Below are 25,554 nucleotides of genomic sequence, written 5' to 3' on the forward strand. Positions count from 1 at the left end.
TTGGACCAACATGTTTATCAAAGATGAAAAATCACTGATATTTGGACCATCATGTTTATCAAAGATGAAAAGTTACTGATATTTTGATATTTTAGTAAAAGTGGAGATCCTTACTGCAATATAATTTTGAGTTCATCATCCTTTGCCCAAGAAGAATCTGATTTAACGTATTTCACATCGTATCAATAACTTAAGCATTTATTGTGATCTTTTAAAATATATAATATGCATTGTAGATTTACATGTTAATACAGTGGTAAGGCTCTTTGCAAGGAGAACTTAGTATAACTCATTAAAAAAATTTAAATAGGCCATTTTTATGCAAAATGAAATGCAATGAGCAGAGAAATGAAGAGATGAATTTATGCTTGGATTTCTTGGAGGTTTTTTAGGATTATTTTATGCTTTGCAATTGTATATAGTAGAGTTTTCTAGTTGGTGGTATTCTTATCACCTATTGATATTATCTTGCATGGTTTTATTCCGCTGTTGCCCTGAGAGTATTGCATGTTTTTATGGTCTCCTCTCCAAAGCTGTGCACAAATATAATGGAATTTGGGGTTTTCGAGATACTGCCTTTAAGATTGTTGTCATCAATTATTACTAGTAGAGCCTTGAAACTTGATCTGGAAGTTGGATTTTTAGATATATCAAGGGCATTGTGTTCACTGCCATCTAATGACATTAGCCATTGAATTGCTGGCACGTGCAACTGCAAATCATCCAAACTCCGAATTGTGCTGGAATCTGAAAATTGACGTAGTATCTCATTTCCTATTATCTCTTTTATTTTTGGTGTTGCACCATCAAACTTGCTCGGATCAAACTTCTATTTCTAGAGAAAATCTACTTGCTAGTTAGAAATTGTTATGGTATTTAAAGCCAGTTTTGAAGGATTAGGCCATGTAATTTTTGACATGAAGCTTCCTTCATACATTTAGATGCTTCAGGTAAGTATTTTCTCTGGTAAGAGCACAGTTGCTTCCTAGCTGAACCCTAGCCGTTTTTGAACAATAATAATTAGTTTCTAGCGAGCATCTCTATCTTCATAAGCCCTCAAAGCCCCTCCATCAGTGTCAGGGATTTCTGTTTTTTTTTTTTTTGATTGGGGGCGGGGGCGGGTTGGGGTCTCTAAAGAGACGACTGTATACATTATATATACAAATATGTGTATGTATGTATATTTACATCTATATGTATATATATTCATATGTGTATGTGTGTGTGTGTATTCTGCTGTCTGAGACAGGTACTAAGATTTAGTCATTCTATAGTTATACGATATACTTTCCTCATATCTTAGCTCAAAGTTATAGGAATTTCTGGTTGAGTTGAATCAACTTAATATTGTAACTTTGTAAGCTTGCTTTTGTTTTCTGAACTCTGAAATTTACTAAACTTGCAGTTTAGATTACATGACATCATAACCTCTGAAGCAAAGACGGTAAACAGCAATGGAAGTGCAGAATTTCCCTGGATGGTTGATGGTGCAGGCCTTCCTAATAATGCTTCTCAACTTCTTCCCAAAATGGTATTTTTTTTCTTCAAGTTACTTTCTCTTTTATAATCATTTACCAGTTTAGATCTCTTCTTTCTGAAGAGTTGTCTTATTGCTGGCATGGTGATGTTTGTTTCTTTAGTTAATATATACATGGAGTTTCAAGGAACCTTTTAATGCATAGTGAATATTTCGGCACCTTGTGGGTCTACTTATGAACTTAATGTGTGCCCTTTGAAGAGCTTTAGATTCAGTATATTTGGGGTCCAGTTCTTGCCTATACTTTTTTGGTGTAGCTAATGATAGTTGGTATGCCTGTTTTAATCTAATCATGTGTTTAAGCTAGTTTGAAACTTTTTCTAGAGGAGTTTTTATTATTAAAAGAGCTTCTTTTGATTCTCCTTTAGGCCCCGAAGAATGCATGAAGGTTTAGGACATGTTAGTGCTTTCAAGGTTGAGGACATGTTAATCTGTTCTAGTTAATTTCAGTTTAGATGGTTAGGCTTGCTTTTGGAGTTAAATGGTCCAGAATCTCCAGTTTGCTCTAAGCACTGTAGTAGTACCAGATCCAGACTTTACTAATATATTTCAGACAAACTTGTGGTGAAACACTAAACACTACTATGCAGTAGCATGACTAGTATGCCTTTTAAAGGTGTGGCATTGTCCAGCCCTTGCTCAAGGGCTCATTTTGATGCTTGATTCTATTATGCATATTTCAATTTGGCAGTAAAGCCTTTTGTCTTAATTTTTTTCAGGCTTTTTATCTTTTTTTTGCGATTGTGTGCATGCAAGTTGCTTATGAAACTATATTATTATTCTACACATGCTCTCCCCATGCACTTATAGCAACTGATTGGTACCAGTAGTTGAAGGTTGTAGTATAGCTAGTAAAGTTTGCTGAACTGATCAGCACCATACCGTACCTACTGGTACCAAACTGGTATGTTGTACCATACTATACCAACATTTGGTATGCCAAACTGTATCATACCGTACTGTGTACCAACACTATAATAGGATGGTACTTGTACGGGGTCCTGTATTGAGATGATGAACCTTGGTTGGCATAGTTTAATTTTGCGGGAAGATAACTGAAAATAAGGTAGTCAGTTATGAGTATAAACTATTGACAAACATTTCTTTTATCTTTCGTGGTGTAAAAAATTTGAAATACTATGGAGATAGGGAGCACCAACGAACCATTGGTCTCTGGCATCCATAAGGTTATCATGTTGTGCTGCAAGTGTGGCATGGCATACCATGCTGGCAAGATGCAGGCATGGAACAGGGGCATGGACCTTTGTAAAATGTGTGCCAGTCTGCACTATTGTGTGTCAACTGGCACAAAGGAGAAGGATTGAAATGGATTGTCTAACAAACTCATTCATTGTTAGAAGTTAGAAGTTCTGGCATGTGACTAGCATTGCACAACATAGCATGTTTGCAATATTGTACTTTAATCCTTTCTATTAGCTATTAAAAAGTTTTTCTTCAAACAAATAGGTGATTAGTTTTCAATAATTAATTGGGGAAGAGTACGGACTACGGAAGGAGGTATTAGTTATGTAATCGCTAAGATAAAAAAAACATATATACTTGAAAAGGGGGGGAATTACAGTTGGGAAGGATGAAAAAATAAAAAAAAGGTGAGGAAAGTTAACTACCAAGAAGTTAATGAAAATCAAGTGTTGCCATGGTTCTCAGTTGCATGGCCATCTGGAGAGATTGGACTTAAGCAATATAGAAACAAGCTGCCATGTTTAATTGTAGGGTGTATTCCTTTGACTAGCATTGGCTTGTCAACTACCTTTGTTACTGGCATCTATTTTGTGACATCAATGATGATGTTGTGAGTACTATCTGATACAAAAGTCATTACAATTTACTTTAGCTTTTCAAGTAGGCAGGTGTAAGGCATTCCTGAACTTCTCTCATCTCTGTCTTGCTCTGTTCCCTTCTTTAGCCTTGAACAACAGCTCTTCTGGTAGATATTTGTTGTATGAGTGCAATTTCAGTTTCCCTGTGCATCAAGGATTTAGTCAAGGTGCAGACCTGGACCTCGACTATGACACAAACACTGGTTTCTAAGCCCACCCCATGTCACTGTTCTATCTACCTTCAACAACATCAGTCTCACACAACACCCTTTCCCATCATCCTTGCTTTGATTTGAGACCTCCTCTGGTTGCTGCATGCTGGCAATTCCTGCTACACCTCTTTCTGTCCTTCACTCTCTCCTAGTTTTGTAAGTGCCTTTCTGAGTCCGCTAGCTGTCCCTGTTCCCTCTCATTCAAGCCTTGCAGCTGCTCACCAGCAACCCTTCTGATCTTACTCCATCTTCTGGCATGAATCTCTTCTAGACACTCCCCAACATCCATCTTTGGTCCTCTTTCTGTCCTTCACTCTCTCCTAGTCTTTTGAGAGCCTTGCTGAGTCCACTAGCTGTCCCTGTTCCCTCTCATTCGAGCCTTGCAGCTGCTAACCCGTAACCCTTCTGACTTTACACCATCTTATGGTACGAATCTCCTCTAGACACTGCTCAACATCCATCTTTGGTCCTCTTCCTTCCCATCACTCTCTCCTAGTCTTTAAGAACCTTGCTGAGTCCACTAGCTGTGTCCCTATTCCCTTTCATTTGAGCCTTGCAGCTGCTCGACAGCAACCCTTCTGATCTTTCTCCATCTTCTGATATGAATCTCCTCTAGTCACTGCCCAACATCCATCTTTGTTCATCTGCATCCTGTTCCCACTTTATTTTGCAATTAAGCCTCTCCTCGGTCAAGTGGCTATGCTTATTAGTTAACCACTTCATTTTCTTCTTTGTTTTAATCCACTTCTTCCTCTTCTTCTTCTTCTTCTTCTTCTTCAGCATGGCTATGTTACCATCTATCTCCCTCTCCCTTTGCATTTGAGTTTTGGGAATCACTGTGAAGTGGAGGGGCATCAGAGGAATGATTGTTCTCCTCCCTGCTGCTTGGGTGCATTCATGTCTTGGGCCCGGTCTGAGCCTTGCCCTGGCCTGGACTCTAAAGACGTGCAACTTAAATAAAGCAGGCCGAGTCCGGCGGGGGTAAGCCCGACCTGAGAACAACACGTTTTCATCCTTAGTTGTGGGAGTTGTTTTAGGCATATGTGTCTGGTTGGCTTACAGATGTTATGGATTGATCCACCCTATTTGAGTTGGCTAGAATTTTATAGTAAGGACTTGAAATAAGCCCATGGACTTAGCATATTAATTTCACCATGCAATTGTGCTGATTTATGGTATTTTTGCCTCTCTATTCTTGTTTATAATTGCAAAGTTGGGGATCAAGCATTCATAATTTGGCAAGTAGTTGGGAGGAATTTGAAAGTGTCATGTTTAAAATCTTTGAAGGTGTCGAATAGATCAGTTATCATCTAGAACATGCTGCTAAAGAGGCTGAAAATAAAAAGAATTAGCAATTCAGAATTAATGAACTATATGCAATAACTTTCTGAGTCATTGCATGTTTTGCTAAAAGTTAAAAAACTATTGGTTTTAATTGAGTTATAAAAATAAATTATATAATCTCTGAAAAAAAATTGAGAACGAATGTAAGCTATATCACTTGTTTGGAGTTTATGACTATAGTTTATGTGGTTTAGAAATTCAGCCAACAATTATTTTCTTTTTATTGCACCTAGAGTTGATGTTATGCAAAATTGGAGGAAATATATATCCCATCTATTTGTAGCAAGGTTGCCTGTATCAATATTGGGACCTGCATTGGTTGCTCGATGGTGCGGTATGGTACGGTATCGGTAATGAATCGACACACGATACACTATTTTGATTATTTTTTTGTTTTTCCAATTTTTTTGTTTTTTAATTTTTTTCGGGTTTGTACTTCAAAATTTTATTGGTTTTGTTGTCCAATTTGTCATTTTAATCTTGTTTTATTTTTCTTTTCATGAAATGGAATTGGGACTTGTCCGACGAATTTATTTATAAGTAAAAACACATAGTGTAGCAAATTGGCTGTATCAATATTGGGACATGCATTGGTTGCTCGATGGTGCGGTATGGTATGGTACCAGTAATGAATCGACACACGATACACCATTTTGATTATTTTTTTGTTTTTCCAATTTTTTTGTTCTGATTTTTTTCGGGTTTGTACTTCAAAATTTTATTGGTTTTGTTGTCCAATTTGTCATTTTAACCTTGTTTTATTTTTTTTCATGAAATGGAATTGCGACTTGTCCGATGAATGTATTTATAAGTAAAAACACATAATGTAGCAAATTGAATTGATTTTAACATATTTAAAGTACAAAATATATACCAATGTCTAAAATCTGGTAGTGTCAATGTGACTCATAGACGTCAGGATTATCATAGTACTTTGGAGGAGCATCATGCTAGCTCTCCAAGCGGTCCATATCGTGATATGCCTTCACGATCCTTTTGTGGTCCATTGGATAGCTGCTTTAGGACTCATTGGTCTGACTCAAGACCACCCTAGGGCTGGCCATCCAAAGATGCTGATAGCAAAATCCAACTCGAAGAATGGTTGAGGCTATGAAGGATAGTATCCACTTGAGGATTACACCTCAGACAGTCCATATCTATATGCATGCGGGTCGTAGGTTATTGGTGTGGAATAGGGTTCGATGTGCGACTCCAATCCAAATACGTCCAAGGACCTTACTCCACATGTAATATCAAGTTATTGCAACATCATCACCTCATAGACACTATAAGGAGCCTATCTTCTGTATGCAATGGTGTCCTCGTAGGCTCTATTAGGTCGTGCACCATAATGATAACCACTTTTAAGATCTATCTTGGAAAATACTTATTCACCCTATAACATATCAAGTATATTATCTAACCCTAGTATTATCAAATGATACTTGATGGTTATATTGTTTATGGCCCTGCTGTCCACACACATTTTCCATGTGCCATCCTTCTTTGGAGTCAAAAGGGATGCACAAGGACTCATGGACTCTCTAATAAACCCCTTATGCAATAGTGCTTCTACTTGCCTTTGGAGCTCATTATGCTCTTTTGGACTCATTCGATAATGTGGCAAGTTAGGTAAGCTAGCACCTGACACCAAATCAATATGGTGCCTTATACTTCTCATAGGGGGCAATTCATTAGGCAATTCTTTTGGAACTACCTCTTCAAAGGTTAGACTCTTCCAACAAAGGTTTAATTTCAGTAGGTATGGCTGGCTGTTCTTTATTTTCTACCTCTCTCACCATTAAAACATAAGCCACTCCAATGTCTTTGGACTCCTCTAAGAACTGTTGGGTAGTCACACGTGTGTCCCTCCTTTTGGGACTTGGGAAACTCCTCAACTTTCATGGGGGCAAGAACAACTTTCATACCATCCTTGTAAAAGGCATAAGTATCCTTGTCGCCAAGGTAAACAGTTTGTTTATCAAATTGCCATGTTCTGCCTAATAGCAAATGGCAAGTCTGCATTTCCACCACATCACAGTACTTTGTCAGAGTACATTTTACCAATTGAAAAAGGAACAATACATTGTTGAGTTACCTGGACTTCGCCTCCTTTCTTGAACCAGGTTATCCGATATGGTTTGGGATGGGGCTGAACCTTGAGCTTTAGCTTGATCACCATTTCTTTGGATACTAAATTCTTACAGCTTCCTCCATCAATGTTAACATTGCATAATCTTCCTCCTAATGAACACCTTGTCCTGAAATGTTATTGCGCAACCAATCAGCCTTCGTAGCTTTGGGAGTCAACATACTCTTTGTACCACAGGGCTTGGAAGATCTTGATCTTCATGTGTTACTCCATCTTCCTGAAAATCCAGCAACCCTTCATCATAGGTTGTGTCATCAACTTGCCCACCATCATCATCCGCCATGGATTCATTGTTCTCAACAATTAAATTGTTGGTTGCTCTTCGACAATCAGAAGATCTATGCCCCTCTTTCCCACATTTGTAGCAAATCATTTTAGACCCAACAAATTGGGATGTTGTGCTACTACTTCCAGCATTGGTGCTAGGTTTGTTTTGCCCACGTCCTTTGCCTTTGGTCAATGCATCAGTATGTTGCACAAACCTTCCCTGTCCTCCATCAACTGCGGCTTCCTTTTTATGGGATTTAGGATTATACCCTACCAGCCTGGTTTAGTTGCTTATTTGGCTGATTTTGCTGGGCTTCAACCTTGGTAGACAGTTGTACAACACTGGCTAATGTCCAACAAGATTGTAACTCCACCAAATTACGAATGCTAGGATGCAAACCCATTAGATACCGATGAATAACCCGGGTTTCAGTCTCAGCCATCTGCACACGAGTTCTCATGTTATAAAAATCATTTGTATACTCCTGAACAGAACACATACCTTGCTTGAGGGACTGGTACTGCTGATACAGAACTCCATAATTAAGAGGAAGAAATTGGCTTCGAATCATTCTCTGCATCTTGGACCAGGTCTGATTTCTTGCTTTTCCAGATTGAATCCTTGTCATTTGGACTTGCTGCCACCATGATGAAGCATAACCCTTCAACTTAATGGCCACTAGTTTGACCTTCTTGTTGTCGGGTAGCTCTAGGTATGCAAATACTTTTTCCACCTCGTTCAACCAGTCCAAGACTTCATCTGGTTGTTCCTCTCCAGAAAATCCTGGTATATCTGTTCGTCCTTTCCTGTCTACCTAAAAATATGCTAGACAGATCGTTGTTAGAACCGACGAACAAAAGTTAAATTTAATTCTACTCTTACCTTTCCTACTCGAAGAATAGCGGTTGTAAGAGGTCGATCCACAGGGAGGCGATTGGAGTTGCATAAAAATTAGAACGTTCCCTCGGATTTGAAATCGATTTTTGAATGATAAAAGAAAAAAACATTATTTTGAGGATGTTGATGAATTCTCTAGTCTACCGGAGAATATTTTTTTATAAAAAAATAATAAAAAGACAAGTACTTAGAAATCAAAGAGCCTTTATAAATTCATGAAATGTTTTACTATTCAAAGGAAAACTTTGGCATGGATAAAAATAGTGCTTAGGAAGATTGAAGCCTAGAACATAAATTTCATAAAGGAAAATTAGATGTATTGCATAAAAAGAAAAATTAAATGATTGCATAAAGAAAACAGAAATTTAACTAAACCTAGAACAAGGATTGCATGAAAGAGAAATGATAGATTTGCTTAAAAGAAAATTCATTACAAATAAAAGTGGAGATTGGAAACCTAATGTTTTTTCTCTTTTGCAAATAACATAAAAAAAATAAAACAAAAAACCTCTTCCTCCCGTTAGAACATAAAATATTTTTTTACTCTTTTCTTTCCCAAAAAACAGAGGATTGCTCTGATCTTCTTTTCCCCACCGAGCTCTCTCCTTCCTTCTTCTTCTTCCTTGGACCCGCCGGCCACCACCTCCTTGGACCCGCCGGCTACCACCACTCCGAGCTCCCTCCTCCTCCTCCTTTCTCCCCTATTTATAGATCAATCCTTGAAGCGTCGAGAGGGGGAGAGTGCGTGATTGCTGGGATCTGCTGGCTGGAGAAGAAACGGAAGGAGGAGAGGGCTGAGGCGGAGGAGCTGCAGTCTTGATCGTGGAAGAGCTGGGGTCACGGTGCGGTTGGAGTGCGCTGGAAGCGACGCGGATGGTGCGGATGGAGGCTTGATTGCTGGAGAGATGCCGCGGGAGCTGGCACGGGTGCTTGGATGCGATGGAATTTCCTTCCTGGATGGCTGGCTGGAACAGAGGAAATGGGAGGCTGGAGGTGTGGGGATTTGGTCGCAGACGGCTAGAGACGCGGTGGAGACACGCTGCGGGACCACTGCTAGCATCACGGAAGAGGGGAAAACGTGGTGCTAGATCGCCGGATCACGGAATGAAGGAGGCGTTGATGAAGCGGAGGGAGGGAGGAGCTGCGGGATGAGCTGGAGGTGTGGACGTTATGGGAGGAGACGCAATGGATCTGGGGTCGTGATCGACGGGAGGCACCGCACGGGCCGGCTGCAAGGTGGGGATGACGCGGAGGAGCCGATCACGGCTTGATGGGCGTTGGGAGATCGCTGGAAATCACGCCTTGCTGGGACATGGATCATGGCTTGATGCTGGGACCACGGCCTTGGGGAGACGCCGGTGATGAGGTGGAAGATGAATACGGACGCGTGATGCTGGGAATCCGAAAGAGCTGGCACGGGTGCTTGGCTTGGCTGAAAATGGGTCTTGTGCCAGTTTCTGCAATGGAATTGGGTTTGGAGGAAGGTATGGGAGATACCATTTCCATCCAATTAGTCATATGAACAAAATAATGTGATATGAAATTTGGCTTGTAGACAGACGGACTAAGTTCGTCACGGGTCATCTGTTCTGACTAGAGGTCAGTTGCAAGTCTTTCAAGTCATGGGTCACCCAGCACCTTATAGTTATGACATGGCCAATTTAGATTTGCCTAAAATTATTTTCCAAAAGCACAAAAGAAATGGAGCCGATTCGGACCCGATTTGAAGTCAAATTTGTACTCAATGTGCATTTTATCTCTAATTTATACTAATCTATGTTAAACCCGAATATAATATTAATCTAGTGAATTTATCATTATTAGTTAGCAATAACACTAATTTTAGTAACATGTAGGTCGCACTTTTGTGCTCTCATCACACCCCCCAACTAGCTTATTGCTAGTCTCTAGCAATTCAGTGCGAAAATGATAAAATGAGAGAGCAAATGTGTTATTTATTATATAAATATCCTAAGATAAATACTCACTTTCGTAGAGCATTACGATTGCACTTAGCATGTGCAACAAGCCGTTAAACCCCTAGGTTACCCTAGCGGACGAGTGTTGTCTCGTGAGGGTTTGCAGTGAAGTTACCCACAAACTTCATTAGTCAGGAATTTCCAAATTTTAACTCGAAATTTGAACAAGTATTACTGTATGAAACTAGAATTGCAAGGACAATAGAGACTTGTTGTTATCATATTTAAACAGACTCTAACTCAAGTTTCATTACACCCCATCTATCTGCTAACAAGTCAAGAATGTAGTGAGGTGCAAGATAGTATCATATAAATGAGTGGCTTTCACTTACTTCCAACATGATCATTCCAATTTTCAAGACTTTCTAGAGTTAAATGGTAATGAACACCCCGGATTTATTTATTCTTTTTTTTTCAGACTGAATGCTAAGAAGAATGACTTGTGCAATATCTAGCCTTATTAAGCTTTCTAGCTAACCCATGTAGCGAGTGTTAGGCCAATGACTCCCGATCCAGATGGCTCAGGGCACTAGGTGTAGAGACACCCTAACAGGCTTAATAACTCAAGTTAACTAGGCTTCAAGGCCAAATTAGTCACTCAGAGTTTAATCTCAATGTCCTCACCTTTTTACGCGAACACTCGCTGCTTACCAGGCAGGAGGCCCAGTTACTCAGTGAGGAGACTTAAATTAAACTCATTATTTTATTTTATCTCTTCTTTTTTTTCTTTTTTTTTCTTTTTTTTTTTTGGTTAGGTTAGGGTGTTCATCACACATATAACTCTAAATTATCCCGAAGATTAAAAGTATTCATATTAGTCGTAAGTTTACATACCCCACTATTCATGTGCTTATGTGTAGGTGCTAACTCATCTTGTATCATGTTAGCAGAAGATAGGTGGGACGACAACTCAAGCTAAAACTGCTATCATATTCCTTAACTCAAAGCTATTGTCAAAGCAATTCCTACTTTATACAGCCAAAAAGATTAGATTTTGAGTTAAAAATTTGAAATCCCCTTTTTTTTATTATATTTTTTTTAAATTTTAATATTTTTTTTAATTGCATCAAAAATATTCTCTCCCCCATACCTAAATCTAACATTGTCCTCAATGTGAAAGAAAATTTAAAACAGTAATAGGATAGAGGAGTTACCTGATATGGTAGGTAAAGTGACAATAGGGGCAAACCTGCAAATTTTTTTTTTTTTTTTTTGAAAATATTTACATGTTGGGTTGCCTTCCAAGAGCGCTAAGTTTTATGTCTTCAGCCAGACAAAATGTAAATCCCCATTTTTTTCAACCATTATCTAAGAATGGTTTTGGAAGAGTCCGATGAAGAACAGTCGGCTGGTGACGATCTATGCTCATAAGGGGAACAGAACTAAGGGGCACATGCTTGACCCCTTCCTCGAAATGGGCAAGGTAAGCTTCTAAAGGATCCTTATTATAAGTTTGTAAGAAAGTCTCCTGAACCAGACTTTCAATCATGTCAACTTCATTGATTTCTTTGTCGTCTGGTGGTTGTTTACTTATGTTGAAGACATTAAGCTCGACTTTCATGTTGCCAAAAGATAACTTCAGCATCCCATTTCGACAATTGATCACAGCATTTGCTGTGGCTAAGAAGGGTCTACCTAAAATTATAGGTGTGTGATTGTCTGGATATATTACAGGTTCGGTCTCAAGGATAACGAAGTCCACAGGATAGTAAAACTCATTTACTTTCACTATTACATCCTCTACAATCCCCTTGGGGTACTTCACTGTCCTATCTGCTAAGGAAAGGGTAATATTTGTAGGCTTTAATTCCCCCAAACCTAACTTTTGGTACACATAGTAGGGAAGTAGATTCACACTGGCTCCTAAATCTAATAGGGCTCTCTGGATGATCGTCTCTCCTATTTTTATTTCAATGGTGGGGCAACCAGGATCTTTGAATTTCGGGGCAATCTGTTGTTGAATGAGAGATGAGGCTTGTGCAGCCATAACAGCTTGCCTAGGAATGCTGGTTTTTCTTTTGACCGTGGTGAGGTCTTTCAAGAATTTTGTATAGGAGGGAATTTGTCTTATGGCATCGAGAAAAGGTATATTTATCCGAACAGTTTTAAAGACTTCCATGATTTCATCAAAGTTAGATTGTTTCTTGGAGTCCTGAAGTCTACTGGGAAAGGGAACCTTAGGTTTGTATGTTTCTATGGATTCTTTCTTTTTGTCTGATTTATCCTGTTCTTGACCCTTCTTCTGAATAGGGTTCTTATCGGATTCAGTTTTATTTTCTTTTTCATGTTCAGGAAGTTGGACTTTATTGTCCACTTGCTTGCCAGACCTTAAAGTGGTAATCGCCTGGACTTCATAGGTCGGATTTCCATTAGAATTGATTTGATACTGACCTATCTGACCTTGATTTTGTTGTCTACTAGGGTTAGGCACTGGTTGACTAGGTAGTTCACCTTTCTTCCTATCCCCTAGAGAGTTAGCTATTTGGCTCAAGCTAACCTCAAGTTTTGCAATTGCTTGCGCATGGAATTGGTTAGTCTGAGCTTGGGCTGTATTGGTCTGTTGTTGTTGTTTGATAAAATCTTGTTGTTGTTTCATCATATTAGCCATCATGGTTTCTAATTGTGAAGATTGCTGTGGGATAGGGGCATTATAAGGCGGTACAGATGGAACCAAAGGTTGGTTCATCTGTGGTGGACCTATCCTGGGGAAGTTGTTTTGAAAACCTGGTGGACCACTTTGATGCTGAATAGGTTCATTTTGCTTGTATGAGAAATTTGGGTGGAACCTATTATCAGGGTGGTAAACTGGGCTGAACGAGTTGGGAGTGGGCTTCTTAAAGGCACTATATGAATTTAGAGCATTTGCTTGCTCGGCCTTTATGATGGGCAGATTAGGGCAGCACTCCACTAGATGCTCCGGACTGTTACACAAGACACACAAACTATATGACTCGTGTTCCACTTTCATGATGGGATTTGACTCTTTGTATGAACTCGAACTAGTGGAAACAGTAAAAGCATCAAACTTTTTACTTAAATTGTTCATCCCATTCACTAGGTTGGACATAACATTTTTGAGTTCTGGGTCTGTTTTCATTTCATAATTACCTGGTTTTCTAGACCCGAACTCATCTCTATTTACTTCCTCACCATAGCTACTCCAATTTTGGGCGTTCTCGGCTAAGTCAACAAGAAATTCATAGGCTTGATCCGGGGTTTGGTTCATGAACCTACCCTTGTGCATGGACTCAATCATGTTTCTATGTGCCGGAGTTAGTCCTTTATAAAAGAAATGTACTAGATCAGCCTTGTCAAGCCCATGGTGCGGGCATTTGACTAACAGATCATGGAATCTTTCCCAAAGTTGGGAAAATTCCTCCTCAGATTTTTCTCTAAAAGTTCTGATGGCATCCTTAATTTTTTCAGTTTTTACCATGGGATAGAACTTAGCCATGAACTTCCTAGACAACTGTTCCCATGATGTGATGGAATTTGAAGCAAGGGAATACAGCCATGCAGCAGCACGATCTTCTAAAGTCATGGGAAACAATCTTAATTTAATACCCTCTTCATCTAAGTTTTGATTTCTAAATGTTTGACAGATTGTCAAAAACTTGTTTAGATGAATATAGGGTTGTTCACTCTCGAACCCATGAAACTTGGGTAACATGTTTATTGTTGCAGCCCGAATTTCAAATTGGGCTGCATTATTTATTGGCAATACTATACATGTAGGTGGACTAGCGGATGCAGGAGCGAATAATTCATTCAGGGTTCTAATATGTTCACCCATTGTAGAGATCGACGGTTGGTTTACAGTTCGCAGGTTATGATGAAAAGTTCTATCAATCTCAGGATCAAATGGGGTTAACTTATCCCTTAATGACCTTCTACCATGCATACATTTTCCACAACTTAATTAGACTCAATTTTTTAAACGAAATCCTAAAAGATAAGAAGAAGGGCTAGACCAAGATGACCACAATCAACACCACACAACAATTTGACCCTATTAGTCTTAGAGCTAAGTGAGGTTTAGTAGCTTCTTAAATCTAGTTGCACAGAGACTTATCAGGTTAAAAAAATTCCTGAAATTTCCTCTAGATTAGACAGCTCCTAATCTCCCTTTCAGATTAAGCTTGAGCTTACCAGTTAAGTGATCCAGTAACCAGTGACCAGGAAAGTCCCGGGGTGTGCGGTGGTGCCAGAAGGGATACACCGATACCACAATACCCGTAACAGTTCTCACTGTTGTAAAACTTTCCTAGACATCACCAATTACTAAATTCTCACTGGAGTGGCTTTCAGCCGCTTCTTTCCAAGAGCCTAATTGAGCTCGAAAACCCTAAGGCCAACGTCTAATTTGATTTTAATTTAATTTGGCTTAGGATATGTATGCAAGGTGGTGATTTTTGGGCTAAGGACAGGTAATGACTTCCCGACCTTATCTTTTTAATGGGTTTTGCCCTTAAATTCTTTTATGCAAATGCTTAATACTAAATGCAGCAAATAATCAATGATTTTTTAAAGTTTATGCAATGTCATTAGGTTGTATTGATTAAATGAGCAAGCAATTTTTTTTTTTACTTTTACTAAAAAAAATTTTATTTTTTTTATTTTTTATTTTTTTTTTTAGCAATAACTTGAATGTAAACTAAACACAATCTTTATGCGTCAGTCAATCTCCGAATGCCCGTTGAATAAGCTCTGGAGATTACTCCGTGAGGAGTCCCAATAGAGGTATGATCACCTCGGGGGATTGCACCCTATCAATTACTAGCAGAAATAATATTTTTTTGAATTTTTTTTTAATTTAATTAATTTTTTTACTTTTTTTTAGAATTTAAATTTCAAATTTCGAATCACAGAATTCAAATTTTGAATTTAAATTTTGAATTCTTGATTTTTTTTTTGAAATTTTTTTCAATTTTTTTTTACTTTTTTTTAGAAAACTTTAATTTCGAATTTCAAATTTCAGAATTTAATAACTACGAAATTACTAACTAAAAATAATCAAAATAAAGAAAATTAATAAAAACTTACTACCGGAGTGCGTTCACTCCGGGCATCCAAAATCCAATTTGATCTTCGTGATTGTTCTTGCTTCTCGATTTGCCTCCCCGGCAACGGCGCCAAAATTCTGTTCGTCCTTTCCTGTCTACCTAAAAATATGCTAGACAGATCGTTGTTAGAACCGACGAACAAAAGTTAAATTTAATTCTACTCTTACCTTTCCTACTCGAAGAATAGCGGTTGTAAGAGGTCGATCCACAGGGAGGCGATTGGAGTTGCATAAAAATTAGAACGTTCCCTCGGATTTGAAATCGATTTTTGAATGATAAAAGAAAAAAACATTATTTTGAGGATGTTGATGAATTCTCTAGTCTACCGGAGAATATTTTTTTATAAAAAAATAATAAAAAGACAAGTACTTAGAAATCAAAGAGCCTTTATAAATTCATGAAATGTTTTACTATTCAAAGGAAAACTTTGGCATGGATAAAAATAGTGCTTAGGAAGATTGAAGCCTAGAACATAAATTTCATAAAGAAAAATTAGATGTATTGCATAAAAAGAAAAATTAAATGATTGCATAAAGAAAACAGAAATTTAACTAAACCTAGAACAAGGATTGCATGAAAGAGAAATGATAGATTTGCTTAAAAGAAAATTCATTACAAATAAAAGTGGAGATTGGAAACCTAATGTTTCTTCTCTTTTGCAAATAACATAAAAAAAAATAAAACAAAAAACCTCTTCCTCCCGTTAGAACATAAAATATTTTTTTACTCTTTTCTTTCCCAAAAAAACAGAGGATTGCTCTGATCTTCTTTTCCCCACCGAGCTCTCTCCTTCCTTCTTCTTCTTCCTTGGACCCGCCGGCCACCACCTCCTTGGACCCGCCGGCTACCACCACTCCGAGCTCCCTCCTCCTCCTCCTTTCTCCCCTATTTATAGATCAATCCTTGAAGCGTCGAGAGGGGGAGAGTGCGTGATTGCTGGGATCTGCTGGCTGGAGAAGAAACGGAAGGAGGGAGAGGGCTGAGGCGGAGGAGCTGCAGTCTTGATCGTGGAAGAGCTGGGGTCACGGTGCGGTTGGAGTGCGCTGGAAGCGACGCGGATGGTGCGGACGGAGGCTTGATTGCTGGAGAGATGCCGCGGGAGCTGGCACGGGTGCTTGGATGCGATGGAATTTCCTTCCTGGATGGCTGGCTGGAACAGAGGAAATGGGAGGCTGGAGGTGTGGGGATTTGGTCGCAGACGGCTAGAGACGCGGTGGAGACACGCTGCGGGACCACTGCTAGCATCACGGAAGAGGGGAAAACGTGGTGCTAGATCGCCGGATCACGGAATGAAGGAGGCGTTGATGAAGCGGAAGGAGGGAGGAGCTGCGGGATGAGCTGGAGGTGTGGACGTTATGGGAGGAGACGCAATGGATCTGGGGTCGTGATCGACGGGAGGCACCGCACGGGCCGGCTGCAAGGTGGGGATGACGCGGAGGAGCCGATCACGGCTTGATGGGCGTTGGGAGATCGCTGGAAATCACGCCTTGCTGGGACATGGATCATGGCTTGATGCTGGGACCACGGCCTTGGGGAGACGCCGGTGATGAGGTGGAAGATGAATACGGACGCGTGATGCTGGGAATCCGAAAGAGCTGGCACGGGTGCTTGGCTTGGCTGAAAATGGGTCATGTGCCAGTTTCTGCAATGGAATTGGGTTTGGAGGAAGGTCTGGGAGATACCATTTCCATCCAATTAGTCATATGAACAAAATAATGTGATATGAAATTTGGCTTGTAGACAGACGGACTAAGTTCGTCACGGGTCATCTGTTCTGACTAGAGGTCAGTTGCAAGTCTTTCAAGTCATGGGTCACCCAGCACCTTATAGTTATGACATGGCCAATTTAGATTTGCCCAAAATTATTTTCCAAAAGCACAAAAGAAATGGAGCCGATTCGGACCCGATTTGAAGTCAAATTTGTACTCAATGTGCATTTTATCTCTAATTTATACTAATCTATGTTAAACCCGAATATAATATTAATCTAGTGAATTTATCATTATTAGTTAGCAATAACACTAATTTTAGTAACATGTAGGTCGCACTTTTGTGCTCTCATCAATATCCACCTTTACACGTGGATCTCTATTATTGTCAGCCCTCCAATGAGCACGAGGCTGCCTTACTTGGGGTAGTATCTCCATTTCTTCTTCCGATGAATCATCCAAAGGTTGTTGCTGCTGCTGAAATCTTTCTACAGCAGGTTGACCTCTTCCATTCCTTCGTTGATAAACATGAACTTGCTGTCCTCTTTGTTCCCTAATAGCTGCATTAGGACCGAAGATCCCAACTTGTTCAAGCCTACCACATAGGTTAGCAAGCTGTTTTTGTAGGTTCTCCACATCTTTTCTGGTAGCCATTGTTCTGTTATGTGCTGCTGGAGGTGCTTCCAAATCCTCTTGGTTCTGCTCCAGATTGTTTCCACGCCCGGCCATGGATCTGCGGTAATCACAGATCATAAATTGCAAGGCACTGATGCTACTTAAAGTAAATCAGAGTAAGAAAAGTGAATAGATCACTTTATAGATGCTCCAAACACCGTTGGAGCCCGGATTCCTTGAAGGACAATCAAGGGGAAAACCTTGTAAAGAAAAGAACTGAGTTCTGTCTAGAAAAGTAGTTGTAGATTCATTCAATTGCATTCCTTAGTCCCTTACAACTTATTTATATAGACTCCTAAGTAATCACCTTAATAATGGGCTTACATTGGAAATAAAAAGTATTTACTTTAGTCAGCCTAGAAGACACCAACATTAAATATATTCAACTTAGAAGACTGGACACTATATTTTTCATAACTTTTACAGAGAACAAGACTGAATTAATAACTGATTTTTCAACTTCCAAGAGCATTAATTTGACTCTAGACTTCTACTGTAGAATTGATTTAGACATGTAACAGTGACACTAACCCAAGATTTTTTTTAATATATTTTTATATTCCTATACCCATGGCCTACCGTACCGGCCGGTACATACCGGTCCGTACCGATCGGTATCGGATCAGCGTGGAATCCGGTACCGATAGTTTATTGTTGAAGAACCGGTACGGGATCGGTACGGGACCGGTTTCGTACCGGTGGCGGCCCGGACCGGTACGCCGACCGGTACTGGTACAGGGGACCTTGCCCATACCTATACTATTTGCATCAGCTGCACTAGTTGTACTTTTAGTGGTGCTGACCTGAGAGTGCTCCCATCCAATGTATGCTTTGGGTTCTTATGTGGATCAATTCTTGCAAATTTCTCAAGCACATTCTAAATTAACCTAAAAAAAAATTTTATACATTATCTACGTGTAATTCGAATTTCTTATAACTTATGCACTCCATTAAATAATTTAAATCAAAATTTAATTAATACATTAATAATAAAATGAAAAATTTTAGAAAATGTATTTTAATTTAGAATAACCCTAATAGGGATGCTAGATATATTTTTTTCTCAGAGTATTGCTATTTAATTCAAATTTTAGAAAATAGTAAATTTTTACTTTAATGCAAAAAACTTTTTTCTATTATTTAATTATATATTTTTTATTTAAAAATATTTTTTAGATATAAAATATTCAAAAAATTAATTTGGCTTCGGATCTATGTAGCATCCTACCAAGGATGCTATGTATATTTTTCTTAGCCTGTGCGGATGCACAAAGCACCATTTATTTTTCAAATTTATTCAAATTTGGGTATATGTCATAATGCGCATGATCATGTCTAAACTTGAATAAATTGGCTCCAAATTTTGATAGAGAATAACATGTATACCCCTAATCATGCTACTAATTTAACATAATTTTTTTGGCATTTTTAAAATTTTAATTTGAAGATATATTTTTTTAATTTGAAAAATTATAGAATTGATGAAAAATTATGATTTTGGTGGTATTGTGTGCATCATTCATAGATCTACAACATATTATGAGATCTTGTCAAAATCGAGAACCTGAACTGCTCTGAACTGTCCGGTTCACATCGGTTTGTGCCATTTATTGAGCTGAGGGGCGAAACCGTGCTGGTTTGCCTTCGGTACGGTTTGGTATGCCCCAAGCCGGGTGGTTTGGGGAAGTACGCGAACAATGATTTTGAGTGTGTTGTGTAAAACACAAACAAATTCATCTTTGCCTGGAATAACTTTGTAATCTGTATTCTGATATATGAGCAAGAATATTTGCCTTTGATGACACACATCACAACCAAGTGAAAGCTGTCTAAGTGAAAAGTGCCATATTCTGATAATCCATTAAAATTTCTGGTGTCTGGTTTTAATGGTCTGAGGAACAATAGAGAACTAGAGACCCTTGAAAATTTAAGTTGAATGTGTAATGGTAGATGCCTTGTAATAATTCATTTCATGGACATACAAGATGATATTTTTTTGTACAAGGAAAAGTAATCTGAATCCTTTGATTTTTTTGATAATCTAAATCCAATGATTTTAACAAGATATAGGTATAACTGGTGGAATTGTTTTCTCCTTGGTCTTCTCAGGCCTTTTACTCCTCATTGTGGGATCTGCAAACTCTTAAGCTCAGAAATTTCCAGAGTGTTTTGTATCAAGTTCCTTTTATATTACTGTACTTTATATACTGTACTGGAAAGGTGAAACTGATTTTGTTTGTTTTATATCCTTTCTGTTGACAAATATGGATTTCTTGAATAGGTTGCATTGACCAAAAAAGTTACCGGACAAGTGAAGCTACTTGCTGAAGCTGAAGATGAAAAACTTGCAAGGACAAGTTCCTACGATGTTCTGCCTCCGTATGACCAAGCAAAGGCACTTGGAAATACCACCATTGATGTGGCACGTATTGCTGCTGGATTACCTTGTGGTAGTGAAGGCTTCCTCTTAATGTTTGCTCGCTGGAAGAAGCTTGAGAGGGACCTATATAATGAAAGAAAGGAGTATGTTACGTCTTAAATCATTGTACCTTCCAATAGTATTTGTTGTGATGTTAAAGATAATTTACTAATTGCATTTTTTTGCTACATGCTGTGTGATTCTTGAGGACCTGTTGGCACGCCCAGCCTGCATGTTCCAAGGGCCTGCTGAAATCTCAGCCTGTGGGCTTGTTGGTCTGCTGGAAGAGAAAAAAAGACCCATGGAGGTCTTTTTTTTTTCTTCCTACAGGATTCGGGTTGGGAGGTGCTAAGTTGATATGTCCATTCTCAAAAGGGCTGCCCGGTCCACTAACTCAGCAGGAAATTTAGCCTAATTCTGCTGGATTACTCAAATAGGCGCTAAATAGTTCTTCTACCCCTTTAAATCTAACTATTGTTACAACTTATGCCTCTAACTTTTTGTAATTAAATGATCATTGTTTACTTTGCAGACGATTTGATATTACACAAATTCCAGATGTCTATGATTCTTGCAAGTAAGTTACTCAAACTTCATTAAATATGAAGTGCCAGGCTATTTTCTAGAGGACCATTATGAATAGGAATATATATAAAGTGCAAATAGTCATCCCCTTCCCTGCTTCCTTTCCCTCTTCTATAACTTTTTAATTGCTTGATAGGTATGACCTTCTGCATAATGCCCATCTTAATCTTGAAGGGTTGGCTGAGCTCTTCAAAGTTGCTCAGGTGAAAAGAACATTATGCCTTTTTCTTTGTCTATATTTGCTGAATAGAAATATTCATTTTAGCCCCTGCATCCTGTAAATTAAACATTGGATATAGGTTAAAAATAGTGGAGTAACTGTGGATACTGGAGTCATTTCAATTAATTTGTGCAGTTATGTTCATTCGTACATGTCTGAAAATTATAGCTATTGTTTTACATGATATTTGCATCTATTAGGATATTTAGCATGGTAGCCTATTATTTGTTTTTCTCTAATTCCTTAAATCAATTCTTTATTTTCTTTTCATCATACTGTTTACTCCCTTAAAGGGCAGGCAGTAGTATATTAAGATCTATAGTTTGTCACTGCCTTTATATTTTCTGCTTTGATGTGGTTTGCCCCAGTGTATTTGTATAATGGTTTTTAATCAAAATTTACTTTATCAGCCAGCCCTCTACTCATATGCTTAAATTTGCATGCTCTATGACCAAGGTTACTATTTCAGCTGATCTTTCTAGCACTCCTGGTTAACTCCTGCTGACTGCAACTCCTATTCTATTACATTGCCTGCATTCTTATGTACTAATTCCATGGTTACTAATGAACTGCCACATTGCTTATTACATTGTCAGCTCAAGGCTGCAAACTTATAATCATCAACAGTTTACCTTCACTAACTTAAGCTTCATAGGAACAATGCTGTATCATTGTTCTTTTGACTACTTCCTAACATGGGTCAGGCTTTATGGAGCCAGCATGAAAGCCCTGTTTGGTGCTGGAGCTTCTTAATTCTTACATGGTGACAAGATCTGTTTTAATCTAAATAAAGCCAAAGAAATTGGGGTTTGAGGGGAAGTTATGCAATGGGAAGGGAATATTTAACCATAATGGGAAATTTAGATCCTTAACAGCCTGCATGAGGAAAATCACCTCTCAAATGGAACTAATAATCCCAATTTTTTAGGAATTGTGGCTCCGAATGGCTCCAATCTTAGTCCTAGTGTATGACAGTTGAGGGAAGAGACCTTATTAGGGTTCAGGAAAATGATTGAAATCTCCAGATTGCTGGAATTTCAGGTTCAGACCTGAGTTTTGAAAAATCTGAACTGTGAAATTCGAAATTTCAGTGCAAAACAGATAGTGGATTGGTGATTAATCTGAGAATATAAAACTATGGTTTAGTCAGGGAATAATGTAGTGTGCAAGTGCTTAGGAATAGATTTAAGGCCTTTCTGTCCATTAAAAATCAGTTAGCAGTGTACTTAGATTAACGCCTACAGCATACATGATTTCTGGGGAAAATGTTTGTCAAGGTCTGATAGGTTCAGATCTAGTAGTAGTTGACTAGATCTGATCAGATTTGATCAGGTGCTGTTGGCTATAGTGGAAATCGGCAAAAGAAAAGGTGGAAAAATGCAAAGAATAAAAGTAAAGAGACAAGGAGCAGGGAGGAAGATATGAAGAAAGATAGTAATGTACTCACTTGGAACCTAGGAATTGCACCTGGGGTTTGAATGTCTCGCACCTTCATGGCGAAATCACCACAAGAGAGAGGGGAAAGAAATCAAAGACTTGTTCCTTTCTTCATTACTCAATCATCCAGCTATGTTACATAGGCACTAAGACTCCTATTTATAACAAAAGAAACCCTAGCAGGACTTATTGACTCCCTAAATACTCTAATGACGTGTGGTTATTGTTCAAGTTTACTGTATCATAAAAACTACCACATGAACAAAGACCATAAACAGTGCCATGAGCCCATGACCAAAAGTTAGGCCTATCAAATCCCTACATGACATCTAAGATAATCTTAGCCTTTGGTTCAAAATAACCAACAAATAACTGAAAAAAAAAGAACGGGAAAAATACAGAAAATTGACTGCTAAAATTAAATGGAAAGAAACCATATGTCTTGCTTCCTTTCAATGCATTATCACATGATTCTGGATCTTCATCAAGTGCCTTCTCCTCTCCATCCGTTTCTATCCATTGTACTTTCAAAACTAATTAGGCCTTATCGAATGGATAATGTAGCTTCCATCCAAACAGGCCCTAAAGGCTCCATTGATTTAGTGATGATAATAACTTGAGTTCTTGGCCACTATACTTTCTTCCTGGTGTTTCTCCTTTCAATCAGTCGATCTGTTAGTCTTTGCATGGTAGAACATGAAGAACTCTAATATATAATTTACCTTGTGGGGTGGGTGGGGGGGGGGGGGGGGTGAGTATAGCTTATTCCTGCATACATGCCTTACAACCTGTATTGTTTCCCTATGAAAGTTACTTTATAAAACCTAGTGTTTATAAAAGTGGGTCTCTGGAAGAGGTACATCGAGGACATGTTTTAGATAATTTACTGTAGTGCTGTTCATGTAAAATCAGGTTCTTCAGCTATACAAGAATTAGACTCCAGCACATGCAATGCATGTGCAAGGGACCATCCAGGAAGAGTTCAGTCATGAATAAAATAATAAATATGTATTTTTAATTTATCACACACACACACACACACTACCTTTTATTGTGGGATATAAGAAAAATTGGGACATAGAAAACAGGGGGCAAAGATCAAAAGGACAACTGTTCAAGAATATACAGGGAATATGGCTTATGTCGGATTAGATATCTCTAGAATAAAAAAAACCCTGATTTTTTGATTTGTCCTCATCTCTCACAACAGGGTCTCCAATTGATAGTGCTGTTACAATTTCTAGACGCCATCTTTATGTTATGAGTACGGCAGAAGGAAAGAGAGCCATTATATGATATAAAGTCTAGCTTTTTATGAGAAGAATGGATGATGTCTTGTTACTGGGAGTTGTATGAGTGCTGTCATTAGAGATTCCAGTATCACAAGCAGAGAGAGAGAGAGAGAGAGAGAGGGTTGTTTTTTTGAAAAGCTTGTTATTGTCAATCAAATGAAGAGGGAGAATGGAAAACCCAGTCTATTACCATCTTTTGCTGAAGAGAAATGCGAGAGAGAGAGAGAGAGAGAAGGGGGGGGTGTATGATGTTCTTTTTTCTTAATGATTGCATCCTAATATGGATTAAGGGAAAATCTGTATCTACATTTTATATGACATGCCCACAGCAGGGGAGTGGGAAGAGAGAACATGAGTCCATGATCTCTCCTTAAAATGGATTTTTAGGTTTTTTGATGTGCTGGAGTCAACTAGAACCTATATTAGCATATCATCAAAACATGCTTTTGTATACTTGTGTAAAGTTTATGTAGAGTGGATGTGTGCATAATGTGATAGTGTCTGCGTACAAATGCATTCCTGAATAACATATGTATTGGCTGCTGCATGCCTTGTGGAACTTGTATTCACTTGCATACTCATCCGTTGTCCTCAAGTTTCGGCATGTATTGGATTTCTTGGAAACTATAGATGCAAAACTGATTAATTACTTAGATAATTACCCTTCTGTTCTTGCATATTATAGCTGACTACTCTATTACCTTATCTTGAGTAGTTGTTCTGCTAACCATAAAAAGGAAAAAGGAATTGTTGTTTCATTGCCATGAGTTTTTCCATTTTTCAGTTGCTTGCCGATGGTGTCATTCCTAATGAGTATGGGATAAATCCGAAGCAGAAACTAAAGATTGGCTCCAAGGTATTTTTCATGTCACTTTCCTTCTGAAACAATGTACAAAAGCAATTTAAACATTGATTTCATAGGTGCTATACAATTTTGTCTATCTGATGTTATTGAGGAGATCAACTGGTCGTGAAATGTTTGATAAACAAATGCTAATCTAATAAACATGTCATCAGGTTGAAAATTTTTTTTGTAGTGTTTGCAATATTGACATTGCTATAAAAAATGAAGGTAGAAATCTTGATGTCTAAGGCTTAATAGGTGATTCAGAGGAGATCAGATTGGAAGATGCTGCATGTATAACTGTTCAAGTTGTCAATGATCATCATGTAGAAAGTGATTTCACATATAACCATATGTCATATGTACAAATTGAATTATGTCCAATGATTTTTGATGTGCCTAGCCCACTCCAAAGCATTCATGGGTATTTATGAATATAGGCTTAGCCCAGCCTGTAATCCTATGATTTTGCTGGTTTTATTGGCCCAATCTATGAATCCTATAGGATTTTCAGTCCAATCATCCAAACAGGCCCTTAGTTAAAATTTGTAACAGTAGGATTCCCCATGTTTCATTCAGCATTGCCAACTAGTATAGAATATAGCTGGAAGACTACCTTTTTGTGCTAATAAATAGGATGCTTAATCTGATTAAACATTGAAATTATGGAGAAAAGAATGATAATAAATATATGATAATCAAATGACCTAGGAATATAGACAAATTGAAGAGCAACACTGATAATGTCAGAACTGATTCTTTTAGATAAATTGATCTTGTCATGGGGGTAAGATAACACAAAACTAGACTAAAATTCTACCAACAAGCCCCCCCCTCCCCCTCCGTAAGGTGTGCACTAGAATTCTACAGGATACAAAGTGTGCACTTGATTTAAGTCTCTCTTCACTGAATCAAGATAGTTAATAACAAAATAAGAGTTGGGTGCATAACGTATAAAATCTTTCAAACTGTTCGCTCCAAATCCTTAAAGAAGTCCAGAAGCATTGTTTCATGGGCCTGCATCAACTACCTTCGTTAATGAAATGCATTTTTTCTTCTTCCTGAAGAAACTATTATAGT

The 25,554-nt window shown here is 38.4% G+C and overlaps 1 protein-coding gene across 3 annotated transcripts in view; it reads left to right on the forward strand.

Annotated features, from left to right (window-relative positions):
* The window catches only part of LOC103720100 (inositol hexakisphosphate and diphosphoinositol-pentakisphosphate kinase VIP2-like), a 65,836-nt gene that overhangs the window by 35,692 nt on the left and 4,590 nt on the right, over positions 1–25,554 (forward strand). For all 3 annotated transcript variants that reach the window (XM_008809649.4, XM_008809650.4, XM_008809651.4), the window contains 5 exons: positions 1,406–1,531; positions 19,959–20,200; positions 20,629–20,673; positions 20,818–20,884; positions 24,415–24,486. In XM_008809649.4, coding sequence (XP_008807871.2) covers positions 1,406–1,531; positions 19,959–20,200; positions 20,629–20,673; positions 20,818–20,884; positions 24,415–24,486 — 552 coding nt within the window. The remainder of the gene's footprint in view (positions 1–1,405; positions 1,532–19,958; positions 20,201–20,628; positions 20,674–20,817; positions 20,885–24,414; positions 24,487–25,554) is intronic.

Source organism: Phoenix dactylifera, chromosome 16 (genome assembly GCF_009389715.1).
Source record: "Phoenix dactylifera cultivar Barhee BC4 chromosome 16, palm_55x_up_171113_PBpolish2nd_filt_p, whole genome shotgun sequence".
In the NCBI taxonomy this organism is placed as follows: domain Eukaryota; kingdom Viridiplantae; phylum Streptophyta; class Magnoliopsida; order Arecales; family Arecaceae; genus Phoenix; species Phoenix dactylifera.